General features: G+C 42.2%; 1 protein-coding gene across 1 annotated transcript in view; it reads right to left on the bottom strand.

Moving 5' to 3' along the window:
• The window catches only part of HERC2 (HECT and RLD domain containing E3 ubiquitin protein ligase 2), a 227,857-nt gene that overhangs the window by 126,222 nt on the left and 76,922 nt on the right, over positions 1 to 24,713 (bottom strand). Inside the window, exons 19-32 of the mRNA XM_011981498.1 lie at positions 24,132 to 24,161; positions 20,881 to 20,932; positions 19,069 to 19,253; positions 16,712 to 16,867; positions 15,854 to 16,039; positions 9,040 to 9,210; positions 8,552 to 8,655; positions 7,398 to 7,548; positions 4,462 to 4,676; positions 4,059 to 4,191; positions 3,824 to 3,951; positions 3,536 to 3,731; positions 755 to 888; positions 34 to 207 (exon numbers count right to left, since the gene is read on the bottom strand). Of these exons, the coding sequence (XP_011836888.1) occupies positions 34 to 207; positions 755 to 888; positions 3,536 to 3,731; positions 3,824 to 3,951; positions 4,059 to 4,191; positions 4,462 to 4,676; positions 7,398 to 7,548; positions 8,552 to 8,655; positions 9,040 to 9,210; positions 15,854 to 16,039; positions 16,712 to 16,867; positions 19,069 to 19,253; positions 20,881 to 20,932; positions 24,132 to 24,161 (2,015 nt within the window). The remainder of the gene's footprint in view (positions 1 to 33; positions 208 to 754; positions 889 to 3,535; positions 3,732 to 3,823; positions 3,952 to 4,058; positions 4,192 to 4,461; positions 4,677 to 7,397; positions 7,549 to 8,551; positions 8,656 to 9,039; positions 9,211 to 15,853; positions 16,040 to 16,711; positions 16,868 to 19,068; positions 19,254 to 20,880; positions 20,933 to 24,131; positions 24,162 to 24,713) is intronic.

Here is a 24,713-nt window from a genome sequence, read left to right on the forward strand (position 1 = left end):
CAATGCACAGAAGCATTTCTCTTCAAATTTTACCTGTTTTAGTAGGCACTTTCTCATTTTTTCCACATCCACTGGCTCTTCTTTAAGGGCAAATTCAGCAATTGTACTGAGGAGTGGAGACTGCGGATAAAGACCCTGAACATTCTGCTTCAACCACTTGTATTTGTGAACACCTGTAACAGTACTCAACAGCGGCTGCCATTTGTCCTAACAGAGGAAAACAATTTTCATCATTAGTCTATCCTATTTAATATTAAACTGTGCTCTAAAAGTTATTCAAGTCAAATATAAATAAACAATGCTCACAGGTTTAAATTGGTTAAAATATGTTAAATTTAGTAAGTAACACACGGTTTTAAAACTATGCTATAAATATACTTATAAGTGAATTTATAATCTCTATACTAATGCATGTTGGAACAGGCTAGCTTGGCATACAAAATTAAGTGATGGTTCATATTAATAACCACAGTGCCCGGCACTGTTTCTGGAACAAAGAATATCGTTAAGGAACGAATGGTGAATAATTAATGGCACAATCGAGTACCAAAACTAAAAGGAAACCCTTCTCCAGCTACAGCTCTGACCAGGACATCGTAAGTCCAGTTCATGAAGCATCCCTGGGGCCGTATTTCTAACCACCACCCGTCCCTCCCTCCAGACGCTCAGGTAGAGAGGTACAAGACTTGGGGATTCCTGTGCTACGTGCTATGACTCTATTCAGCTAACCTCAGAATCACAGAAAATACTGCACCTTGGGTGATTTAATTGCAATGGGTCTCTTGTCCACATTTATTGGACTATGAGGCAAAATGCAAGCTTCTTCTAAATCACTCTCTTCATTTCCAATTTTTTCTTCATCATCCGTAGATTCTGGCTTCTTAGGAACTGTATTTTAAAACATCATTTTCTATAAAAATCATACACTTAAATATAATTTTAAATTAAGAAATATTTAGATTTGCATGAAGGACAAATATTTCATTCAAATAAACATGTGAACACCATTATAAATTGCAATGCTCAAACCACAAAAGTGAAATGACCACCACGGCAGAACAAAAAGACAAACTGAGAGTGCGACACGGGGAGAAGCCCCGAAGCCGGGGAAGCCCGGCGGCCAGCGAGCTCTTCCTCAAGCGCTGGCGGGTGAATGTTTGAGTCTTTCAGGCCATGCAGTCTATTGCAAATACTCAACTCTGCTGCTGGAGCACAAAAAGTAACCACAAATAAAACAAGAGGTGTGGCTGTGCTCCCATAAAACTTTATTTATGGTGCTACAATTTTAACTTCCTGTAATTTTCATGTGTCAAAAATAATATACTTCTTCTAATTTTTAAAAAACAATTTCAAACTGGGAAAAAAAAAAAAAGGTCTTAGTACCTGGCCAACACAAAGCAAACAAGAGGTGGAATTTGGCCCACAGTTCCTGGCTTGTCCACCCTGGTCCAGTTCAGGGGTTCTGTTAGTGTGTAACTAAATCAATTGAATTCATTGTGGTATGTGGAATTTCCTCCCTATATTTTATCTCTTTTAAAATTTTTGGTCTAAATCTCCTCAGCATATAATATAAAAAATAAGCAACATGATAACACACCTGGGCAGTGAAGAGTTAACATAGCAGGCTGGGGTTGCTCAAACCCTGCAAATGCCCAAGGAAGGTCTGTCCCTTCAGGATTGGTCCTTCTTCTAGGAGCTGAGCTCTGAGTCCTTGGAACATCCTGCCTGGTAAGTTTTTTGGTATCCCTGACACCCAGGACCTTGTGGCAGCAGTCAGGCAGGCAGATTATGCTAACGATGTGACTCTAGAGGGACCACTTGTTTTTGCGCTGAGGCACCAGAGTCTAAGTAATTGAGGTCAGTCACATGTGCACTGCCTGTGCTTGTGACTGGCCCCCAATAAAAACTCTAGACTCAAGGCTCAGGTGCGCTGGCCTGGTTAACAGCTCTTCACACATGATGTGACACACTGTTGCTGGGAGAGCAAAGCACATCCAAATGACGCCACTGGGGAGAAACACCAGAAGCTCATGCCTAGTTTTCTCTGGACTTCCCTCTAAGTACCCTTCCCTTTGCTAATCTTAATCTGTATCCTTTTTGCAGTAAAAAACCACAGCTGTGAGTATAACAGCTCTTCTGAGTCCTTTTAGTGAATCATTAAGCCTGAGACAGGGCTCGGGGATCCCTGACAGAGCAACAGGAATATTAATCACTTAATCTTTATAAGTTACTTAATTTCCAAAAAAAGAAAAAGAAAACCAGCTTGAAACAACGCACAATAAATCTATAAACCCACAAGAAACTCTAAAAGTGACAGTGTGGGCTCAGAACCCACGGATATGAGATGGCAAATGGTGGAGTCTCTCTCCCTCATGCTGAGACAGGCCTGTCTCTGGGCCCGGCCTGAGTTCCTGTGTGCCTGGGTTAAAGGAATCGCAGCAGCGTGACTGCTGTGACTGCCTGATTCGGAGCACTCACTGGATGCAGACAGGCTGTTACGGTGTAGGGTTTGTTCAGGAACAATCAACTTAGATGGTTTCTAAAACACTTCAGTCTTTCATAAGCTTATTGTTCAAAATGCCCATCAGAAACTCAGTAATTAATACTGTTCAATAAGCAGGTTTGAGAGTAAATCAGTATAAGTCATAAGAATATGATCAGAGGCCGAGCGCGATGGCTCACGCCTGTAATCCCAGCACTTTGGGAGGCCGAGGCAGGCACATCATGAGGTCAGGAGATCAAGACCATCTCGGCCAACATGGTGAAACCGTCTCTACTAAAACACAAAAATTAGCTAGGCGTGGTGGCACTTGCCTATAATCCCAGCTACTTGGAAGGCTGAGGCAGGGGAATCGCTTGAACCTGGGAGGCGGAGGTTGCAGTGAGCTGAGATCGTGCCACTGCACTCCAGCCTGGTGACAGAGCAAGACTCTGTCTCAAAAGAAAAAAAAAAAGAATATAATCAGAAATTTCTGTAGTTTATTTATAATCACAAGTGACTAAATTCTAAACTATTTTATAATTTCTAAGCATTTTTACTCAAATTTGGATTTAATGCAACAAGACCTTTCTGTACCCTTACACAGCCACTTCCAGGAAAACGTCAGTAACTCTTTTAGCTTCCCTTTCTAATTCTCCACGTATCAGAATACTCAATATTTCCCAACAAAAAACATTTCTTTAGAAGAATGGCCGTAAGTTTAAATGTTCCCATTATATCTCATTACCAGGACAACTAATAAAATAAAAATACTTCCTTGTCCCCATCAATTTAGTAAAGATTATTTAGGTTTTCAACATCAATTTACTAGTAACCAAATCATACCACACTCAATTCCTAAACTGCCTCATTGATCTCTTGGAAAAATAAGCGAGATTTCTGCATTTAATCATAACTATACATAAAAATGATGGCAGCAGGTAGAAACGTCACATGGAATCAACAGTAGAGAAACTTCACTCTGAAATCACAGATCCAACGAGGCAGGGTGAAGCACACGCTTTAACAGTATCTTCTGTCCTTTTACATTCTTACCTCTCTTTTTCCTTCGTTCTCGAATTATCTTCTGAGCTATCCTCCTCCAACGGGGCAAAGAACTTAACAATTTAAACTTAGACATTATAGAGAGGTCATTACAAACAGCAGGTCTCAATTCATTAAAGAGGAATCTCAAACGTTCAATGACAGGAGCGCAGACCTCCTTGTAAGAACGGCCCTGTTCTTGATGAGTCTGCAAAGTTAACCAGGAAAAGACAACTTTAACAACAAATATTTCAGCAACTGTCTGCAAAGCACAGAATAAAAAGAATTAAAATCTGTCACCTTAATGAGCGAACATTTTGCTTGGTAGACAACTCTACAAACATCCACCACTGACTTAGGCAACGTTCTGTGCTTTACTTGCTCAATACCAAGTGCACCTGCATGAACTAAAGATAATGCCACATGACCTGTAAAAAGACATTTAAAAGAAGCGCAGGGAAGGAATGAATATATACCGCAGGTTAGTCGAGGAATCTGCAGTATAGCAAAAGTACACAGATAGTGAGCTCCATACCTAAATCTTCATGTTTTAAGAGGCAACATAACAGCAAGCGACCGACCTCTTCCACGGGATGCTCCGGAGGAAACGTGATCGGTGTGGTCAGATGGCACTGCCTACAGTACCTTTCTATTTGACACAAAAAGTCCTGCAACAGAAACAGCGGGAGGTAACTTCAGGGCCGCCCAGAGAGTCTTCACAAATCTTAAACATACCACAGCTTCTGACACACTTGCAATCAGTAATGCTTCTGAAGCCTCACTAGCATGTTAACAGAATCAGGTTCTCACCTCAAAACCCTCCAAATACATGAAACAACGCCTGTGCTATGTTAACCAAAGAGCACATAAGTATTCCTATGTCCAAGTCCTCAGATAAACAGAGCACTGAGGTGGCAGTGGGGGGAGGCCTAGCTCACCTTCACGTTGTGATCCTGAATGTTATTGTCTGCAATGGCTTGCAGAAATGCCTGGGAATGGTCCCCCAGGGCCCGTCTGTGGGAGCAGAGTCGAGATTTGCTGGCAGGTGTGCCCCCTGGGGAGCTGCAGTGGTCCTCATCTTTCTCCTCGTTGTAGCTGTAGTGGATCTGGCTAGTCTGCAGGCCTCCAGAGAAGATGGATGACTGAAGCCACTCTAGAAAATGCACACGCAAACATGAAAAAGAAACTCAAGTGCACAACTCAAAATAAATACTAAAAAAAGAAAAAAAAAGATGCTCAACTGATCACTCAATTTAGAAGGTGAAATTCAGCATCATTCATATGAAAGAGCTCCACCTAACATGTTTACACAGGTTGACTTATAATTCCTCTATCTACGTGAACACACTCCTGGTGATTCCACATGCCTCAGGCATGGCACTGGAACTCAGGATCGTAGTCCCAGCCCAACATTCACTGGATACCTGTGCTCTGCCTGCAGCTGCCGGGTTCCACAGATACTGTGTGAAGACTGAGTTGCACATTGTAACAGGGAGGGCAGCAAAGGGCACCGCTGACACAAGTAATCACAGGATTTCAGGTCCGAAACTGTGTGCAACGGATGAGTGTGGGGGTACCAGGGAGACTGGAAGACAGACCACTGCTGTTCTGAGGGTCAGTAAGGGACTTGTGGAAGCAATAACTGAGCTAAGATGGGGAATAAGACCAAGACGCTGAGTATCCAGGCAGGGAACAGCACATCTGAAGGGTTTCCACAAGAATTACATCCTCAGGGTAGGCTATGTATTCCTAGACCACTTATAAAGGAATGAAAAGAAGAAAATATTTAACAAACACAATCTTTAATGAAGGATAGATCCTTAGAGATGGGAGGGCTAATGGACTGGAAAGGAGACCTGTGCGTAGTGCAAGGCATGGGATCAGCCAGTGTGAATGTCAACTACAACTGCCTATGGTAACTTGAGGGAGCAGCACACACACACAAAATTAGTATGTGCACCACTACAGATCTCCATTAACGATCTGTGTTATCAAATACTGCTCCAAATCCAAGCCATCAAAGTGGGGATGCACTTAGTGTTCTTTTACTGGACATTAAGATTTCAGAGCACTCAGGATCATTCCCCAACCCACCACATGCGTTCTTCTGAAACACAAATCCAGTGCCGACTCTCCCTGGCCCCCTCTCTTTAAGCACAGGACAGCCCCTCCTTACTGCTCCAAGATAAGCCTCTGATCCTCCTGTGGATCGGACCCACCTGCCAGGGCCCATGGCACCCTTTGCCCTGGAGCTCACCAGCCCTGCCCTCCTTGCCAATTTAAGCAAAGCCCATCTTCTGGCAAGCAACGAGCCTCGAGGAGGAGGGAGGGAAGCTGCCACCTCAGAGGGCACCACAGGCAGCCCAGCACCCAGCACTGCACAAAGGTCCACCCAATGGGGGGCTGTGTGGGCACCAAGATCCTCCTTCCCCACCAGCCTTCTGCCACACCCACTCTCACAAGCAGCAGGAAAGCCCTGCTCCTCTCAGCAGTGCCCTTGACACCCCTGCGTTTTCTGTCCAGAATGCTCCCTCACGCAATTTCAGGACTGCTGCCAATGTGAAGCCTTTCTTCTCCCAGAACCATGTATGAATGTCTCCATTTCACCATTCACCACCCTGTAACGTGACCAGCTTAGAATGCTGGCTCATCAACAAGCAGCAGCTGAAAGTGGAGGCGTGTCCTATCCATCCCTGCATCCCAAACACCTAGCGTGGTAACTGCACCAGGCGACTGCTCAACAGAAGCTGCTCACATGGACGGATAGACAGACAGATGGGAAATGTACAACTACATGAAGAAAAATGTAAACCCATCTTAGGAGACAGGAAGAAACTTATTATTTTAGGTGGTTACAAAGGTTGCCATCCTGAAATATAAGTGACTTGAGCCTGGTCTTGTAAAAACACAGTCCTCAAATAGAATGCTGTCCCCTGAGAGGACAGCTGATCCACATTCTGTGCAACTTCTGGGCATGTAGGGAGACAAAAGCCATGCTGCGCCCATCAGGCAGAGGCTGCAAATATGTGAGACCACCACAGGGTAGACGGGTACACATTCCTGCACACTTTTTAGCTTCCTCTGCAGCAACAGACCATGAGGGCAAATGACAGCCACTCACAGCTGTTTCTACCGGATTGAGTCTATCCTTATTATTATTATTTTTTTATCATCATCACTGTGTTGAATCCTCCTCTCCCCCTTTTTTTCTTTTTTTTTTGAGACGGAGTCTTGCTCTTGTCACCTAGGCTAGAGTGCAGTGGCGTGATCTCGGCTCATTATAACCTCTGTCTCCTGTGTTCGAGCAATTCTCCTACCTCAGCCTTCCGAGTAACTGGGATTACAGGCGCCCGTCACCATGCCCAGCTAATTTTTGCATTTTTAGTAGACATGGGGTTTCACCACGTTGACCAGGCTGGTCTCAAACTCCTGACCTCAGGTGATTCACCTGCCTCAGCCTCCCAAATTGCTGGGATTACAGGCATGAGCCACCACCTGGCCATCTCCTACTTTTTTAAAGAGAGAGTCTTGCTGTGTCACCCAGGCTGGAGTGCAGTGGTATGATCACAACTCACTGCAGCCTCAACCTCCCAGGCTCAAGCGATCCTCCTACCTCAGCCTCTTGAGTATCTGCGACTACACGTACGTGCCACCATGCCTGGCTAATTTTTGTATTTTTTGTAGAGATGGGGTTTTGCCATGTTGCCCAGGCTGGTCTCAAACTCTTGACCTCAAGCAATTCACCTGCCTCAACCTCCCAAAGTGCTGGGATTACAGGCAAGAACCACTGTGCCTGGCCCTCTCCCACTCTTAATGGCACTTACAGTTCAAAAAAAATAATCTGCTAATCAGCAAACAGCAAAGATTTTCTTACTGGCACATTCAATCTCAACAGGAGACAGCGGTGTGCTCATTGCTAAATAGGAGGCGTGTAATCCAAGAAGCAGGCCCAGATTCCTCTCTGTGTCTATCAGAGGTGAAGAGAGACTTCCCAGATCTGGTATGGTGACAACTTCTTGGTCAGGCTGGAAAAATAAATTTCATCATCAATCTGAGGAAACAGAATTAATTAAAAACATAAAACTACAAGGACAGCTCTGTCCTGCAGCTGTACCACCATGTGAGCCCAGGGGTGCTCTGGGTGTTCTGCCCCTCCATCCTGTAACGAGTCGATGCTGCTGTGCCCAAGTAACAGCAGATGCCACAGAAACCCACACGCCCTAGAAAGCAGGCAGCAACTGCACAGCCCTATGTAGAAAAACTAAAGCACAGACACATGATTTGGCTGAAATATTCCTTAGGAGTCAGTTTCCAAAGTGACTGTACACCATGCTTCAGAAAGTATAATGAATTGTTACATGCACAAGGAAACACTGGGCAACAAAACTATGACACGACAAGTGTTCGATGACAAGTATTAGTGGACTGTGACCACACATGTGGAGGAAATGAAATTTATTCTAACAAAAATCGAACTCTGAAAAAAGCAAGAGTTCAACTTTTCCAGTCACAGAAGATATTTACAGCAAAGTTAATTCTCCTCTTCATAAAATGCTTTAAGCCCTGCCCTAATGGCATTTAATACATTTTATTACTTATGGATATCTGGAAAGCTAATCCCAATATATAAATTCTATGTGTTCATGAATACATAGGAAGGACATATTTCTATTGCCAAGAATTACACTTCTGCATAGTTCTTCCCAAAATATACATACCGCAAGATAATAAGCCATTCCAAATTTCTACATAAGACCAAAGTTTAACCTCTTTTCTTGTGGAACACTGTCTATATTTCTCAAATTGATTATTTAAAAAACAATCTTTCAAGACCAATACATCACAGATCTTAACATGAATAAATGTAAATTCATTTATGACAAAACTTCTAAAGGATCTTTATATTTATCCCTAATGCCCCCCAAAAGACACAGATATCAGTACTTCTGGATCCAAATATTCCTGTCACAAACCACACAGAGGGTATCCCTTGCTATCCTCTGCATCACTCAAGGCACATAGCCTCACCTCCAGATACTGGCCAACACAAAACGCATGCATAGATTCCCGAGTGTCTTCAAACTGCAAAGCAGCTTCCAAAGCTACCACTGGGTCTTCCCCTGCAAACTGAGCTGAAACAAAAAGGGAAAAAGCAACATGAGTTCAGTTCAATTTGCCTGAAAAGCTATAGGAGAAACAGTGAGTAGGAAATAAGTTAGGCGCTTAACTCAAAAGTGAGGGTTACCAGAGGATAATGACCTCCCACTGTCTCTCAGGGTTGCCTGGGCCAACTCAGAACTTGAAATGAGTTCCAAGTCTTAAAACAAAAAACGCATAATGATAGGAAATTCTTCAAATGTGCTGAATTTGTTGATAAGACAGACACCAAAGCCATAGATACATTAAACTATGTGGGGGCTGGCACAAAACTAAAGAAATCATTTATAAGCCAAATACGCTGCTTAAAATGACACAGGCTATAACTTTTAACCATGAAATAAGAAGTGTAATCTCACCAAGAATACTATTTCCTGTTAACGACTGCGTCTGGAAGTCCTTTATATCATACACTTTCCCGTCAATCACAGTCCAGAAGCCTCCATCTTTATTATGGTTCTCCAAATCAGCTTTGCGTATAAGCGTCACTTCTTCATTATTTCTACAGTTCTGACCTGTAAAAAATGACTCTGTATATACAGAAACCAGAATCAGTCCATCGATCAATCAACAGGTAAAATGAAAAGAACAAACTGTGTGAAAGAACTACAAGCAGATATAAACAAATCCACAACCACAATGAGAGAAATGTATACCTGGCTCTGAAACCAATACCACACACAGGCAGCATGAATATCAAATCTGGCCATGCCAGGCCATAGAGCAAATCTCAACAAATTTCAAAGAAATCAACTTACAGAGCACGTGTGCTGACGACAATGCAGTTAAATTAGAAATAGGTTTTTAAAAATTCATCCAAAATAAATAAATAAAAATATTCATCCACATATTTGAAAATTACAAAGCTCACTTAGAAGTAACCCAAAATTCTAAGAAAAAATGACTATGGAAATTAGAAAATGTGTTCAATTAATGACAATAAAAATACTGCAGATCAAAATGGTGACATACAACTAAATGCATGCTTGAGGGCATTTATGCCTTTAAATGTGTATATTAGGGGGAAAAAGCTAAAGAAGAAAAGAAACACCAAATCAATAAAAGTCTATTGGTTCATAAAAATACTCAAAAAAAGAAAACCTGATTGGTGGTCACCTTTGAAAGTGCTAGGATACCAACTCAATATTATGAAAAATAGTTAAAGGGAAGTGGCAGTTCAAGAAGTCAAGCTTAGATCATGTCCTTCCTGTACAAATGGTACCTCCTGCTAACCAGACAGCAGAGGACAAGGTTGGTAGGGGATTTTATAGAGGACACGCAACACATGAATTCCCTGGTCTAGCATCACAGAACTAAAGCGGGGAGCCACCAAGCATTACAGGCCTCCTGAGCCAACAGAAAGCATGCAGCATGACTCCAGACATAACATCGACCCAACGAGACTGCATTCAAATCCAGCCAAACCTCTAGATCTAACCAGCAGACAAATGTAACTAACAGAAGAACGTGTTGGTCTAGAATGAGAATGCAATCAACCAAGTTCAGAAAATGTGAAGTTCTCCAAAATAACCAGCCTGTTTCTTTGAAAAAGAAAACAGTATGATCAGAGACAGGGAGAGGAGGGCCTGGAGCCATGTTGTTGGGGTAAAGAGACTAGAAGCATACGTCAACCAATGCCAATACGCAGAACATGCTCAGGTCCTAATTCAAAATTACCACCTAAAAAAGGCATTTTTGAGATAGTCCAGGAAAATGTAATATGGACTGCATGTTAGATTAAGGGATCACTGTTAATCTAATAGACAGGATAATGATATTGTAGGGTTTTCTTTAAATCCTTATCATTAAGATGTAAAATGCCTTAAAATGTTTTAAAGACAGAGTTATGCTTTAGAATAATCCAATCAATCAACAATATAGAGAAGTATGGGAGGGGAACGTATTCACCTGTTAAAGCTAGATTCATTTTACTATTTTTCTACTTTTATCTATGTTAGAAAATTTTCATAATAAACATTACAAAAAATCACTATGCTAATAAGTATTCATTTCTCAAAAAGCAAGAAAAATAGCAGATTAAACCCTAAGAAAAAAGAAAGCAATAATAAAGAAGAGTATGGCACTGGAACAGACAAACATATAGAAACATGGAACAGAATGGAGACCCCAAAAACAATCCCTCACGTATTTGGTCAGATGATTTTTGACATGGGAGCCAAGCCCACCCAATGGGGAAAGAAGAGCCTTTTCAATGCACGGTACTGGGAAATCCAGACACGCACATGTAAAACAACGTAGGTAGACCCTTACCTTACGCCACACACAAAAACTAACTCAAAATTGATCAGAGACCTAAAAGTAAGTGCTAAAACTATAAAATTCTTAAAAGAACACACTGCGGAAAAATTTCATGACGCTGAATTTGGTGACAATGTCTTGAATAGGACACCAAAAGCAGCACAGGCAACAAAAGGAAAATACAGGTAAGTTGGACTTAATCAAAATCGAACACTTCTGTGCATCAAAGGAGGCTATCAAGAGTGATACGGCAACCCAAAGAATGCAAAACAGATTGCAAATCATATCTATATCTATCCAGAATATATAACGAACTCCTAAAACCCAACACGACAAAAACCCAATTAAAACACGGGCAAAAGACTTGAATAGACATTTCTCCAGAAAAGATATACAAATGGTCAATAAGCACATGAAAAGATGCTTGACATCACTAATCATTAGGGACATACAAATCAAAACCACAATGAGATACCACTTCACACCCATTGATGGTTACTATTTTTTAAAAAAAACAGTGTTGGTGAGGATGTGGAGAAACTGGAACTCCTGCACACTACTGATGGGAACACAAAATGGTACAGCCACTCTGAAAAACACTATGGCAGCTCCTCAAAAAAATTAAATATAAAATTACCATATAATCTACCAATTCTACCTCTGGCTATCTACCCAAAAGTAAAAGCAGGCCGGGCGCAGTGGCTCACGCCCATAATCCCAACACTTTGGGAGGCCGAGGTGGGCGGCTCACGAGGTCAGGAGAACAAGACCATCCTGGCCAACATGGTGAAACCCTAGCTCTACTAAAATACAAAATTAGCTGGGCATGGTGGCGCACGCCTGTAGTCCCAGCTACTCAGGAGGCTGAGGCAGGGGAATTGTTTGAACCCGGGAGATGGAGGTTGCAGTGAGCCGAGATCATACCACTGCACTCCAGCCTGGCGACAGAGCAAGGCTCTGTCTCAAAAAAAATAAATAAAAATAAGAAAAAGAAAGGACGCAGATGGATATACACACCCATATTCATGGCAGCATTATTCACAATAGCCAAAAGATGGAAACAACCCAAGTGTCATCAGCTGGTGGGTGGAGAGCAAAATGTGATATATTCATATAACAGAATATGACTTCACCTTAAAATGTAAGGACATTCAGACACTTTCCACAACACAGATAAACCTTGAAGACATGCTAAGTGAAATAAGCCAATCCCAAAAGGATAAATACTGTATGGTTCCATGTATATGAGGTACCTGGAGTAGTCAAATTCAGAGACAGAAAGTAGAATGGCAGTTGCCAGGTGCTGGGGAAAACTGGTGTTTAATGGATACATAGTTTCGGGTGAGAAAAATGAAAAGCTCTAGAGATGAGCGGTGGTGATGGCTGTAAAACAATGTGAATGTACTTAATGCCACTAAACAGTACACTTAAATGGCAAATTTTATCAATCTTATACACACCCTTCCAAGAAAAGAATAGGCAGGAACATTCTCCTACTCACTCTACAAGACTAGCACAACCTTGGTTACCAAAACCTGAATGTCTATTACATTTTCCTACTATCATATCCATCAGCCAGTATTTCCCTCGATGAGCTAACGTTCCCTGGTGGACAGATGGAAACTAACAGAGGTTGCATGGGACCTATCCTCTTTCTGAATTATAGCTTCCTTGTTAGTAAAGAGGTGGTGGTTATCAATAACAATAACAGTAAGCTGCAGGGCATTACAAGAAAATAAAATTACAGGTCACTGAAAAAATTACAAGGAAAATGACATGCAAAATCTAGAAAAATTACAAATAAAGATGCAAAATTGTCTTTTAAAAATAGCAGACCAAGACCACAAATATCTATCCATATGACCAATATTAAGATTAAAGTAGTTTTATTCCAGAAATGGAAGGCTGAGTCAACATTTGACAAGTCAGTACTTCATACTTTAATAGAAAAAAAAAATTATATCATCATGTAGGAAAAGCATTTGATGAAATTTAACATCCAATCATAGTTAAAACCGCATCACAAAGCAGAAACAGAAGAAAACATCCTTAAAATTCAAAGGTACTTACAAAGAAATTCCTAAAACAAACATCATACTTCGTGTATGAAATCTTGAAAGCTTTTTCTCTGCTACTAAGAAAAAGGCAAGGAGGCACACTGTCACCATTTCTACTCCACAATGCACTACAGGTCCTAGCAAGTGCAATAAGTCACTAGGGGAAAAGCTGCAAGATCAGACCAGACACAAGTATAGACAATCACTTGGTTCAGACAAAGGTGGCACCCCAGAAGAGAGACCAAGGACAGTCTTTTCACCCAAAGGTGTGGCACAAAGACACTACGGACAAAATGCCTGTGGGAAAAAAGTGACATGTGACCCCTATCTCATAACTTGCACAAAAATCAAGTCCAAGTGCACTATAGCTCTTAACACGAAAGTTAAGACAATAAAACTTTAAGGTATAAAAGAAAATCTGGGTAAGAAAAAGATTTCTTAAGGCACAAAATGAACAACCATTAAAATAGTTAACAAACTGGATTTCACTAATATTACTTCTGTTCATCAGAAAACACTTTTAAGTGACTACACAGGCCTCAGTGAGAGAAAAAGCTCCAGGAGAAATAGAGCCAAAAGTTCATATCCCAAATATACAAAAACACTCATATGAATGACTAAAAAGAAAAAAAGATAATCAGATAGAAAAATGGGCACAGAACTTGAATTGGCAGTTCACAAAAGAGAATTTCCAACTGATTAACATACATATGAAAAGGTATCAAACCTCACTATTAATCTAGAAAATGCTAATTGAAACCACAATGAGATACCAGTGACACCCATCAGAATGGCTCAAACAGGGAGTGCCAGCAATGCTAGGTCTTGGCACAGAGGTGGAACACTGAGAATTCTCACTTTGCGGTGGAGATGAGTAGCAGCACAATCACTGTGGAAAACTGGCATTCTGTATGAAAGGCATCCTCTACAAACCAAGAGTCCCACCAAGAAACAGAAAGCATGATTAAAGAAACAGATGTAAGAATGTTAATTTATTGGCAGGAACACTGGCTCATGCCTCTTACGTCAGCACTTTGGGAGGCCAAAGTGGAAGGATCACTTGAGCCTAGGAGTTTGAGACCACCCTGGGCAACAGAGGGAGACCGTGTCTCTACAAAAAAGTGAAAAATTAGCCAGGCATGTTGGCGCATGCTTGTATTCCCACCTAGGTGGAAGGATATGGTAACATATTAATTTAACCTAAACCTGGAAACAACTTACATTTCCATCAACAAGTAGAATGAATAGGTTGTTGCATATTCGAACAAAAGTATACTACATATGGCAATAAAAATGAAAGAACTCAGTAACAGGGCGAAGCTCAGAAACCAAAAGGTACATACTGTCTAATTCCACTTATGTGAAGTCCAAGAACAGACAGAATTAAAATGATGTTGGGTAGGGACAAGAACTTAGTATAAGATGATCAGAAGTAAGGTGGCAATGACCACACAGCCCGGGGGGAAGGGCACTTTTCAGAGAGATGAGTCAGCGTTTGGGAGGGTCCTGCCATTATCCAGGCTAAGGCTTGAATGGCTGTGACACAGTTCTCTCTGTGATCAATTACGGGAATGTACTGGGTACTTTTGCGTATGTGTTACTTATCACAATTTCAAAAGGCTTTACAGTGAGTAAGTTGCTATCTGAGCAAATGAATGCACCTCAACTGTATGACAGTAGAGAGACAAAATAACATATGACTACGTAAGCTCACTCCTTAACAAAAGGGGAAGAACAGTGCTGAAAGTACTGACTGTTTAAAAAAAAAAAAAAAAAAAAAACCCATGTTCAATGTCCTGGGGCTGTTTTCCTCAGGACAACCGCTACCTCTTGTTTTAAGCTCCCATGTTAGAGGGATGATGGTCTAAAACACAAGAAGAAAAAGCCCACCCAGCTTGAGATTTCATATAAATCAAAGTTTAACCATGATTTTGACTGATTCTGAGTCCAGGAAGCTAGAACCATAGAAAGCATGGTGACTTCGATTCAAAAACCCAAAGCTCAAAACATTGAGAAGACAAGTGTCATTCCAATTTGGGATGCACCACAGGCAATGCCTGTAAGGAAGTGCTCAGGGGACCCCAGGAATTCCGCATCTCACTGACATCAAACAACCAGAGGACTCTGGAGGGTCTTCCCGTATCGATCTCTGCTCCTGAGCTGGACCACAGATAATCACCTCAGCAGCACCTTCTGGAGGCACCAGGACTTCGTAAAATTTCATTTCAGTACTTAACAAGGATTACTAATGGAAAAATCTTCCTTAAATAGAACCCAAATATAGTCAGGCACAGTGGCTCATTCCTGTAATCCCAGCACTTTGGGAGGCAGACGCGGGTGGATCGTTTGAGATCAGGAATTCAAGACCATCCTGGACAACATGGTGAAACCCCGTCTCTATTGAAAATACAAAAGTAAGCTGGGCATGGTGGTATGCACCTGTGGTCCCAGCTACTCAGGAGGCTGAGGCAGGAGAATCACTCGAGCCCCGGAGGCGGAGGTTGCAGTGAGCTGAGATCATGACACTGCACTCCAGCCTGGGCAACAGAGCAAGATGTAGTGTCAAAAAAAAAGATAGATAGATAGATAGATAGACAGACAGACAGACAGACAGATAATATATACACAGACACAGACACACACACACACACACACACACACACACACATATTTGGGTAATATATATATGACCCACATTTCTTCTGATTTGGATTATCTTCATTTTTCACTTATACTACCATCAGTAGAAATGGCAAATAATTGATCTTCCTTTGTATTCTTTCAAATTGAACAGCAAGAATAGGTAAGACAAGGACAATAAAACTTCCCTCAGTAAAAGTCCTTTAAGATGCCGTACCCATTATGCCAGGCCAGGCTAACTCTTCATGATCATCCCGTTCCTTTCCTGGAGCCAGGTGGTTGAACCGATCCAGATGTTCCAACAGGCCACCCAGCAGAGGTACAGCTCCAGCCTCTTGCATGAGACCAGCATTTTTACTGAGCAGAAGCACTATAGAAACTACTAGTTCTGGAAGGAGAACACCTACATTTAAGAAATAGTAAGATTTAAATAAGTATTTATCCTATAAAAGCCATTTGTAAACTTGTTCTGTGTTTAAATTCTGCTAAGTCACAAAATAAGAAATGTTTGTCCTTCAGCATATTTCTACAGGACTATCTTACATTTTATATCGAGACCGGTATAGCTATCAAACAGAACCCTTTAAATTACAAAAATATTTTCCAAAACACTGTATTTCAATCACAGAACTATGAACTAGAGTCTCCTATTCAGAAAATTAAATGTTTATTGATATGTTCATCATCAGGAAAAAAACACTAAAAAATAATGCTCTAACCTCAAAAAGTTAAAACATACCAGGTAGTATCAGAATTTTTGAGATCCTTAATGAGGTACCTAATTTTTATTACGCTGTCAAAATAAAATTAGACAATTACCTCTGACCTCATTATTGACGTATCAATAATGGAAGTATAAATCTAAATTACCAATTATATTTAAAGTGATATGAGTCCCATACCAGCTGGCTTAACAACAGAACTGTCAATAACTAAAAAAAAAACAAAGGTGAAAGGGCAGGAGGACCAGAAAATTTAGAGAGTAAACGCAGGCAGGCTGATCAGTAAAGAAGACACTTCAGCTTTCATCTATCACCTAAAATAACCATGTACACAAGCAGGAAACAAAAGGTACCTGTAAAGTCCCCTTCCACAATGCAAGCCACCTCTGCGAAGTGCCGCCAGCTGGTAGAAGCAACGCTGGCTGCCACAGGCAGTATATCTCCAATGTGCGTGCACAGAAGGGCTGTGTACTTCTTCAGCAAGGAACCAACGCCCATTAGCTCTGGACCTTGAAGAAGGATTGAGAAATTTTCATTTTCACTATTAAAACTTTTCTCTGTAAACAAACTAACTGCTCCATGATGCTACTCTCATCTACACATCTTTTACCCATAATAATTTTCTCAAACAGGAGCCTGTTAACCCTTAGTCTTTGGGCTCTTTCTTTTTTTTTTTTTTTTGAGACGGAGTCTTGCTCAGTCACCCAGGCTGGAGTGCGGTGGCGCGATCTCGGCTCACTGCAAGCTCCGCCTCCCGGGTTCTCGCCATTCTCCTGCCTCAGCCTCCCGAGTAGCTGGGACTACAGGCGCCCGCCACCTCGCCCGGCTAGTTTTTTGTATTTTTAGTAGAGACGGGGTTTCACCGTGTTAGACAGGATGGTCTCAATCTGCTGACCTCGTGATCCGCCCGTCTCGGCCTCCCAAAGTGCTGGGATTACAGGCTTGAGCCACCACGCCCGGCCTGGGCTCTTTCTATATCATGTAACTGGAGGGGCAGTATTTTTATGTCAAGTTTTATACCCTGCACTACAGAGTACCTAGAAATTTTGGGTGTATAAATACTAAAGTCATAATTTAATTTAAGGTTTTTGTTTTGTTTTGTTTTGTTTACAGACGGGGTCTCACTATGTTGCCCAGATTGGACTCGAACCCCTGGGCTCAAGTGATCCTCCTGCGTCAGCCTCCTGAGTAGTTAGAACTATAGGCATGCACCACCATGCCCAGTTCTAAATTTTTTCAACTTTATATCTAGTACATAAATGTTTTCTAAAAGCTTGTAAATTATTCCCAGAAAACAAAGTTAAGCACTTTTCTGCTCCATAAAATCTTCAGTTTTGCCGGGCAGTGGCTCACGCCTGTAATCCCAGCACTTTGGGAGGCCGAGGCAGGTGGAACACGAGGTCAGCAGTTTGAGACCAGCCTGACCAACACAGTGAAACCCAGTCTCTACTAGAAATAAAAAATAAAAAATTAGTTGGGCATGGTGGCAGGCGCCTGTAATCCCAGCTACTTGGGAGGCTGAGGCAGGAGAATCTCTTGAAACCAGAAGGCAGAGGTTGCAGTGAGCCAAGATTGCGCCACTGCACTGTAGCCTGGCCAATGAGAGCAAAACTCCGTCTCAAAAAAAAAAAAAAATCATCTTCAGTTTTTCTGCCTACATAGTTCTTTTCAGTTTTTTTTTTTTGAGACGGAGTTCTCCTGCCTCAGCCTTCAGAGTAGCTGGGACTACAGGCACCTGCCACTACACCCAGCTAATTTTTGGTATTTTTAGTAGAGACGAGGTTTCACTATGTTGGCCAGGCTGGTCTTGAATTCCTGACCTTGTGATCCGCCCACCTGGGCCTCCCAAAGTGCTGGGATTACAGGCGTAAGCCACCGCGCCTGGCCTCCTACATGGTTCTTAATAGCTTTTCAGTCCTTGTGACTTTGTCTTTCAGATGGTCACCTCTTTCTCTTTCAAGCTATCAACTCATCTACTAAAACCTGAAAGTTTCCATTATTGACAAGAGCCTAACTCTTCAGAAAGTAATTAAGTTACTTTGGGAAAAAAAGCAGCTACAAAGATACTAACGGAAGCAGCAGACCCTTCCATCCTTGACAGAAAGTCTCATGAAGGAGGGCCAGCCGCTGCCCTGGATGCTCGAGGGGAACCATTCCCTCGACAGTGCACAGCACTGAGTACTTACACACATTCTATTCTTGATCCTCACAGGCTGCTTCAGGGATCATCCCAAGTCTGCAGGTGAGAAGTCTTTGGCCCCATCAGACTTGGTCTAATGTCTAAACTATTAAGCAGAGCTGTAACTGAAACCCAGTCTTCCTCCAACAATTCTTCCCATTCCACCCAGCTGGCTCCCACATGTGACATATGAATAGGCTGCCACTGTTTACTTCCTACATCATGCCAGTCTCCAGCATTCCATAGCACAAGGAACAAACCTGATAAATCTTCTCTAAGACTAAACTGAACTTACAGGATGCTATTACTGATGTCTAAAGAATTTAAATATTAAGACAACAAAATTAAAAATGTTAACGAGGCTAACACAGAAGGGTCTGACTCAAAAAAGTGGAGGCAAAATGAAGCCTCAAAATTGGTGCATTTAGTAGTATAACAACTACACATCTGGGCATATAGGATGGACACGTTGAACAGCCTAAATTAAGCCTCGATCACATACAAGACACTTTCACATTTTAAGCAACTTACTAGAAATATCTGAGGTCTGACCAATACTTTCTCCTGGATAAAGTTTACTAATAAGCAAACGTTGAAAACGCAGCAACAAATCCAGTGAAGCAGATCTTTCACGACTGTGTTGCTCAAAGTCCAGACATGATGAAATACGACGGGCAACATCCTTCAATCTGGCCACAGTCTGAGAAGCAATGTTTCTACACAGGAAAAAAGAGGATTACAAAATTAAACAAGTTATTTATATTTAAAAGAAAAAGGGATGGGGTAAATCATGACAAACTAACATCACAAACACAGATCATACATGAAGATGACCTGCAGCTGGCTTCCCTCCCCAAATGTGTCCGGTTTATCTGCAATAAGCACAACCTCAGCCAAAACGGAGCAGAAGGGCACGGAAGACTCAAAAGAGATAATGATGCCCTCGTGCCTCACTAACGTGCGCCTACGGAGCGGCGTGCAGTGGTCCAAACTGCAGAGGATCTTGCTTCAAAAGGAATACTTCTGTATACCCGATGTCTAAGGAATGTAAACATTAAGACAACGAAACTTAAAATCTTGAGGAGGCTAATATAGAAATATCTGACCCTCTAGAAAGAAAAAACAGTGTCATTATTTGTTGTCCAAAGCTGCATTTCAAACAGAAATGTGATACTACTCTTCAAGACAAGACTCGCCTGCGTTGCCGCATCTGCCTTGCAAGTCCACCTTGAGCCCTTACTCGCAAGCAGCACTGGGGTGGGCCATGCAGCAGGTACTCAGGGCTCAGGGAGTCCGGGAAGGAAGACCAAAGCAGGTGCCCAAAGAGCACGGCAGCAAACAAAGTAGAAGAGGCTCCAGTTCCAACACTGTGATGTGACTTGAGCCATGAGCCATTGGTAGATGAGAAGAAAAGAGAAGAAACATACGTTCCCAGAAGGTACAGTTAGGAGAGCAGTCAATGTTTCTGGTTCCTTAGCAGAACACCAAGAAACAAGGGCAGGAGAACAAGACAAGGAAGCAAGGCAGAGATGGTGCAGGTAATGGGAGTGTCAGGCTGCGGGACCAGAGTCTGCAATGCCAACCCACCAAGGTTATGAAAGGAAAATAACACTTTGTGTGTTTAAGGAAAGTAACTTCTTTTTTTTTTTTTTTGAGATGGAGTCTAGCTTTGTGGCCAGGCTGGAGTGTAGTGATACTATCTCAGCTCACCGCAACTTCTGCTTCCCGAGTTTAAGCGATTCTCCTGCCTCAGCCTCCTGAGTAGCTGGGATTACAGGCATGTGCCACCACGGCCAGCTAATTTTTGTATTTTTTTTTCTTTTGTAGTAGAGATGGGGTTTCATTATGTTACCCAGGATGGTCTCGATTTCCTGACCTTGTGATCCACCCACCTCAGCCTCCCAAAGCACTGGGATTATAGGCGTGAGTCACCGTACCCCGCCTAAGGAAAGTTAACTCTTATATCAGTGTGAAAGCAAATCTGACAGGACAGGGGAACATGGAGGGGAGAAGAGCCAAACCAGGGCCTGGTTCCAGACCCACTCCACCTGTCCCGTTGAGCCAGGAGCACAAGTGGCTCTCTGCACAACACCAAGAGCGAAGACATGCTTTCAGCTCCACTTTAACTCAGGTTCCTAATGTGACAGCAGGCTTGTCAATCCCACTTGGCCCTGTGGCTCACACGAGAAAACTACCAGCAGTGTGAGTAAGGACCGAAGCAGGAGACAGAGGAGCCAGGGTTTGGGAATCCCACAGCAACCCACAGGCCCTCATCACACACAGCAAGGATGCGCCCTCACTGGGCTCACCACACCATTCAACATCACCTTTCAGCCTCAGTACCTGATAACCTGCCTGGATAACCCCACTGTAACACAAGAAACAGGTCTAGAATCTAGCTTGTAAGCTACACCTGAAGGAGTAAAGACAGTAATAAAATACAATAAAATTTTATTTAATATAAAACTTGGAGCCATAATCACAATGTGTAATTCTGATGGGGTTCACTACTTATAAAAACTTCACAGCGCTTTATTTTGAAATGTAAATGGTATTCTGTGGCTCCTTGCCAGCATGTAACTTCACAGCTTATTTTTGGCAAGCAGTGATTTCCTCAACCCACGTTTTCCAAGGGAAAAAAGGACATGAAATGTCTCCAAAAATCTCTTCCAATCTTTAGATAAACTACTATTCAACAACTGCATCCGCCAAGTCAACACATCAAGAATCCTTCAATCACAAACACTTAGGTGAGAAAACAGAGTCTGTCCATGCAGGAGAGGGACACATTATCCACGCTTACGAAGACAGCCTGGACTATTGGCTACTGAAAAGTTGTGAATGCATTTTTCTTTTTCTACTTTCCAAAAATTTTGTGAGGTGATAACTATGTTTGTTTCTATTCTTTTTATTTTGTATTTTTTAAGTAAGTACATCCTTATTATAAATCTGCTGTAGAATCAATGACCCACACAGGACCCCATGTGCCAAAGGAACCAAAAAGTCACACACAGCGAAGATGAAGACACAGGAGACAACCTATGTGGACAGCACACAGCCACCTGCCCAGGACACCAATGGAGCCACAGGTGCAATTCAAAATGTTCTTAGTTGTATTAATAAATGTGGCCAGGTGCGGTGGCTCACACCTGTAAACCCAACACTTTTGGAGGCCAAGGCGGGCAGATTACCTGAGGATGGGAGTTCAAGACCACCCTAGCCAACATGCGGAAACTCCATCTCTACTAAAAATACAAAAATTAGTCAGGTATGGTGGCATGCACCTGACGTCCCAGCCACTTAGGAGGCTGAGGCAAGAGAATCATTAGAACCCAGGAGGCAGAGGTTGCAATGAGCTGAGATTGTGCCGCTGCACTCCAGTCCAGGCAACAGAGTGAAACTCCATCTCGGGCGGAAAAAAAAATTGTTCCTAGTCACATTAATAAAAGTAAAAAAAAAACACACACACACAAATAAAACTCATTTTAATAATGGTCAGGCACGGTGGCTCACACCTGCAATCCTAGCACTTTGGGAGGCCAAGGTGGGCAGATTACTTGAGGTCAGGAGTTCGAGACCAGCCTGGCCAACATAGTAAACTCTGTCTCCACAAAAATACAAAAATCAGCCAGGTGTGGTGGTGTACGCCTGTAGTCCCAGCTGCTGGGGAGCCTGAGGGAGGAGGATCACTTGAACCCAAGAGGCAGAGGTTGCAGTGAGCCAAGATTATGTCACTGTACTCTGGCCTAGGCAACAGAGCAAGACTCCATCTCAAAAAATAAAAATAATTTTAACAATGCATCATACTTATCCCAACAGATTGAAAATATTATCATTTCAACATGAAATCAATATAAGAAAAATTGTTGAGATATTTTACATAGGTTATTCCATAAGTCCTCAGAAACCATCGGGGTAGCTTACATATGTAGCACATTTCAATTTGGACAATGAAATTTGCATTGAAAATATCTGATCTGCATATAGACTCATAAACTATACAGTTGACGAAGTAGACTCACATGGCCAAGTTATTCTAAACATACTTAAATGCTTTCTAATAATGGAATCAAGTTTTTAAACCTGCATTTTAATTAATAAAAATTAAACAGATAAAATATTCAGTGTCTCAGCTACGATGGACACACTTCAAGTGCTGATCAGCAAACTGTGTGAGTGCGGCCAGACTGGCCAGCGCAGGCTACACGGCTGCAGCTCAAACAGCACAGCTGCAGCTCAACCAACACAGCTGCAGCTCAAACAGCACAGCTGCAGGCCAAGCAGGCCAGTCTCTCTGCACATGGAAACAGTCTGAGCAAGCAGGAGATGGGGAAAACGGGCACTGCCCTCGTGAGAACAAAGGACCCACAACAGGAACCCTGCACTCACTCCCTGCCAAAGACACCAACAGCCCATGACACAGCCTCAGAAAATGGAGAGGCATTCAAGAACCTAGAAAAGCACCTCTGAAAAATGCTCACTTTAAAACTTTGCAAGTAACTTTACATTTTAATTACGAAGTTTTTAATATCCACGTTCTCCTTTATTCTTAATGAACTCTGTGAAAGTAAACACAGCTTTTATTCTTACTCCTATAGTCACTGTGTTGGAAGTTCATCTATGCGAGCAAGCTGTTGCAACTGAAATTTTCTGAGAACAAATCCCAAGATCTTTCCATTAACACAAACTATATTAAGTTTAGTTCTCTTTACTTCCATTTGTTAAAGACCAGAATGTGTGAAATATGCATTATCAGATTAGAAAAACAAAACAAACATCAGAAAAACGTTTTTCAAAATAGCATTTACCAAAATCTATGACAGAAACTAGCTCTAAAACTTCCCATTTCAAAATTCCACGGTGCGTCCACTAACTTCGTTTTTCTGGCTGTGGAGAGCAGGGCCACCCCACGCCACAGACCCACCACGGCCCCATGACCAGGCCGGCTGAGAGCTGCGGCCACTTCCCAGGGCTCCCTGCTCTGTGCTCGGCCGCCTGATGCAACCTGCCAGTTCTTTGCTTTCTCTATGTGTAGAAACTAAAACCAGAGCCTAAGTTTACAAAAAGTAGATTTTTATTAAATAAGAGGTACAAATGTGTTTCATTTTCTAATAAATCTCTTTCACAAATCATCTTGCTTTTCCGCTCTTCTTGAGTGATCCTTTTTACACAACACTGTCTGACCGTTTTGGCTTCTGCCAAGGTTAGCCTCTGTTCACAGGCTGAGTCTGACTTCTTCCCACCTCCTTCTAGTCTGGCCTTACAAAACAATGCTCATCATTCTTTCACACTGACTTTAGTTTTGAAAAGAAAAGTTATCTTACACAGTAGTATGTATAACTCTGTAATATGTAAAGTGAGGCAATGATAGAACCAGTTTTAAAAATAACCTTCCATGATGATTTTCATTTGCATCCACCTGCTTATTACTAAGAATCTTTTCACATGTTTACTGCACACCCCAATTTCTCTTCTGTGAAAAACTTTTGAGTATCATCATACCCTCCAACTTCTCCTCTTACCTACGTTGAAAAGGGTCTGCTCTTTATCCTAACGTCTGTACTAGGTAATTTTCAGAATATTCCCTCCATCACCAAACAAATTTTTGAGATCCTTGTGTAGATTTCAAGATCTTAATATGAAAACCAATAATCACCTACTAAAATACAATACAGGTCAGGCACAGTGGCTAACACCTGTAATCCCAACACTTTCAGAGGCCAAGGCAGGAGAATCACCTAAGGTCAGGAGTTTGAGACCAGCCTGACCAATATTTTGAAACCCCGTCTCTGCTACAAATACAAAAATCAGCCAGGTGTGGTTGCGGACGCCTGTAGTCCCAGCTACTTGGGAGGCTGAGGCAGGAGAAGTGCTTGAACCCAGGAGGCAGAGGTTGCAGTGAGCCAAGATCATGACACTGCACTCCAGCCTGGGTGATAGAGTGAGACCCTGTCTCAGAAAATAAAAATTTAAAAAAATTAATAAGTAAATAAATAGGCCGGGCGTGGTGGTTCATGCCTGGGAAGCCAATGCCGGCAGATCACCTGACGTCTGGAGTTCCAGACCAGCCTGACCACCATGAAGAAACCCCATTTCTACTAAACATACAAAATTAGCCGGGTGTGGTGGCGCACGCCTGTAATCCCAGCTGCTTGAGAGGCTGAGGCAGGAGAATC

The sequence above is a fragment of the Mandrillus leucophaeus genome, unplaced genomic scaffold (assembly GCF_000951045.1).
Source record: "Mandrillus leucophaeus isolate KB7577 unplaced genomic scaffold, Mleu.le_1.0 Scaffold227, whole genome shotgun sequence".
NCBI lineage: Eukaryota > Metazoa > Chordata > Mammalia > Primates > Cercopithecidae > Mandrillus > Mandrillus leucophaeus.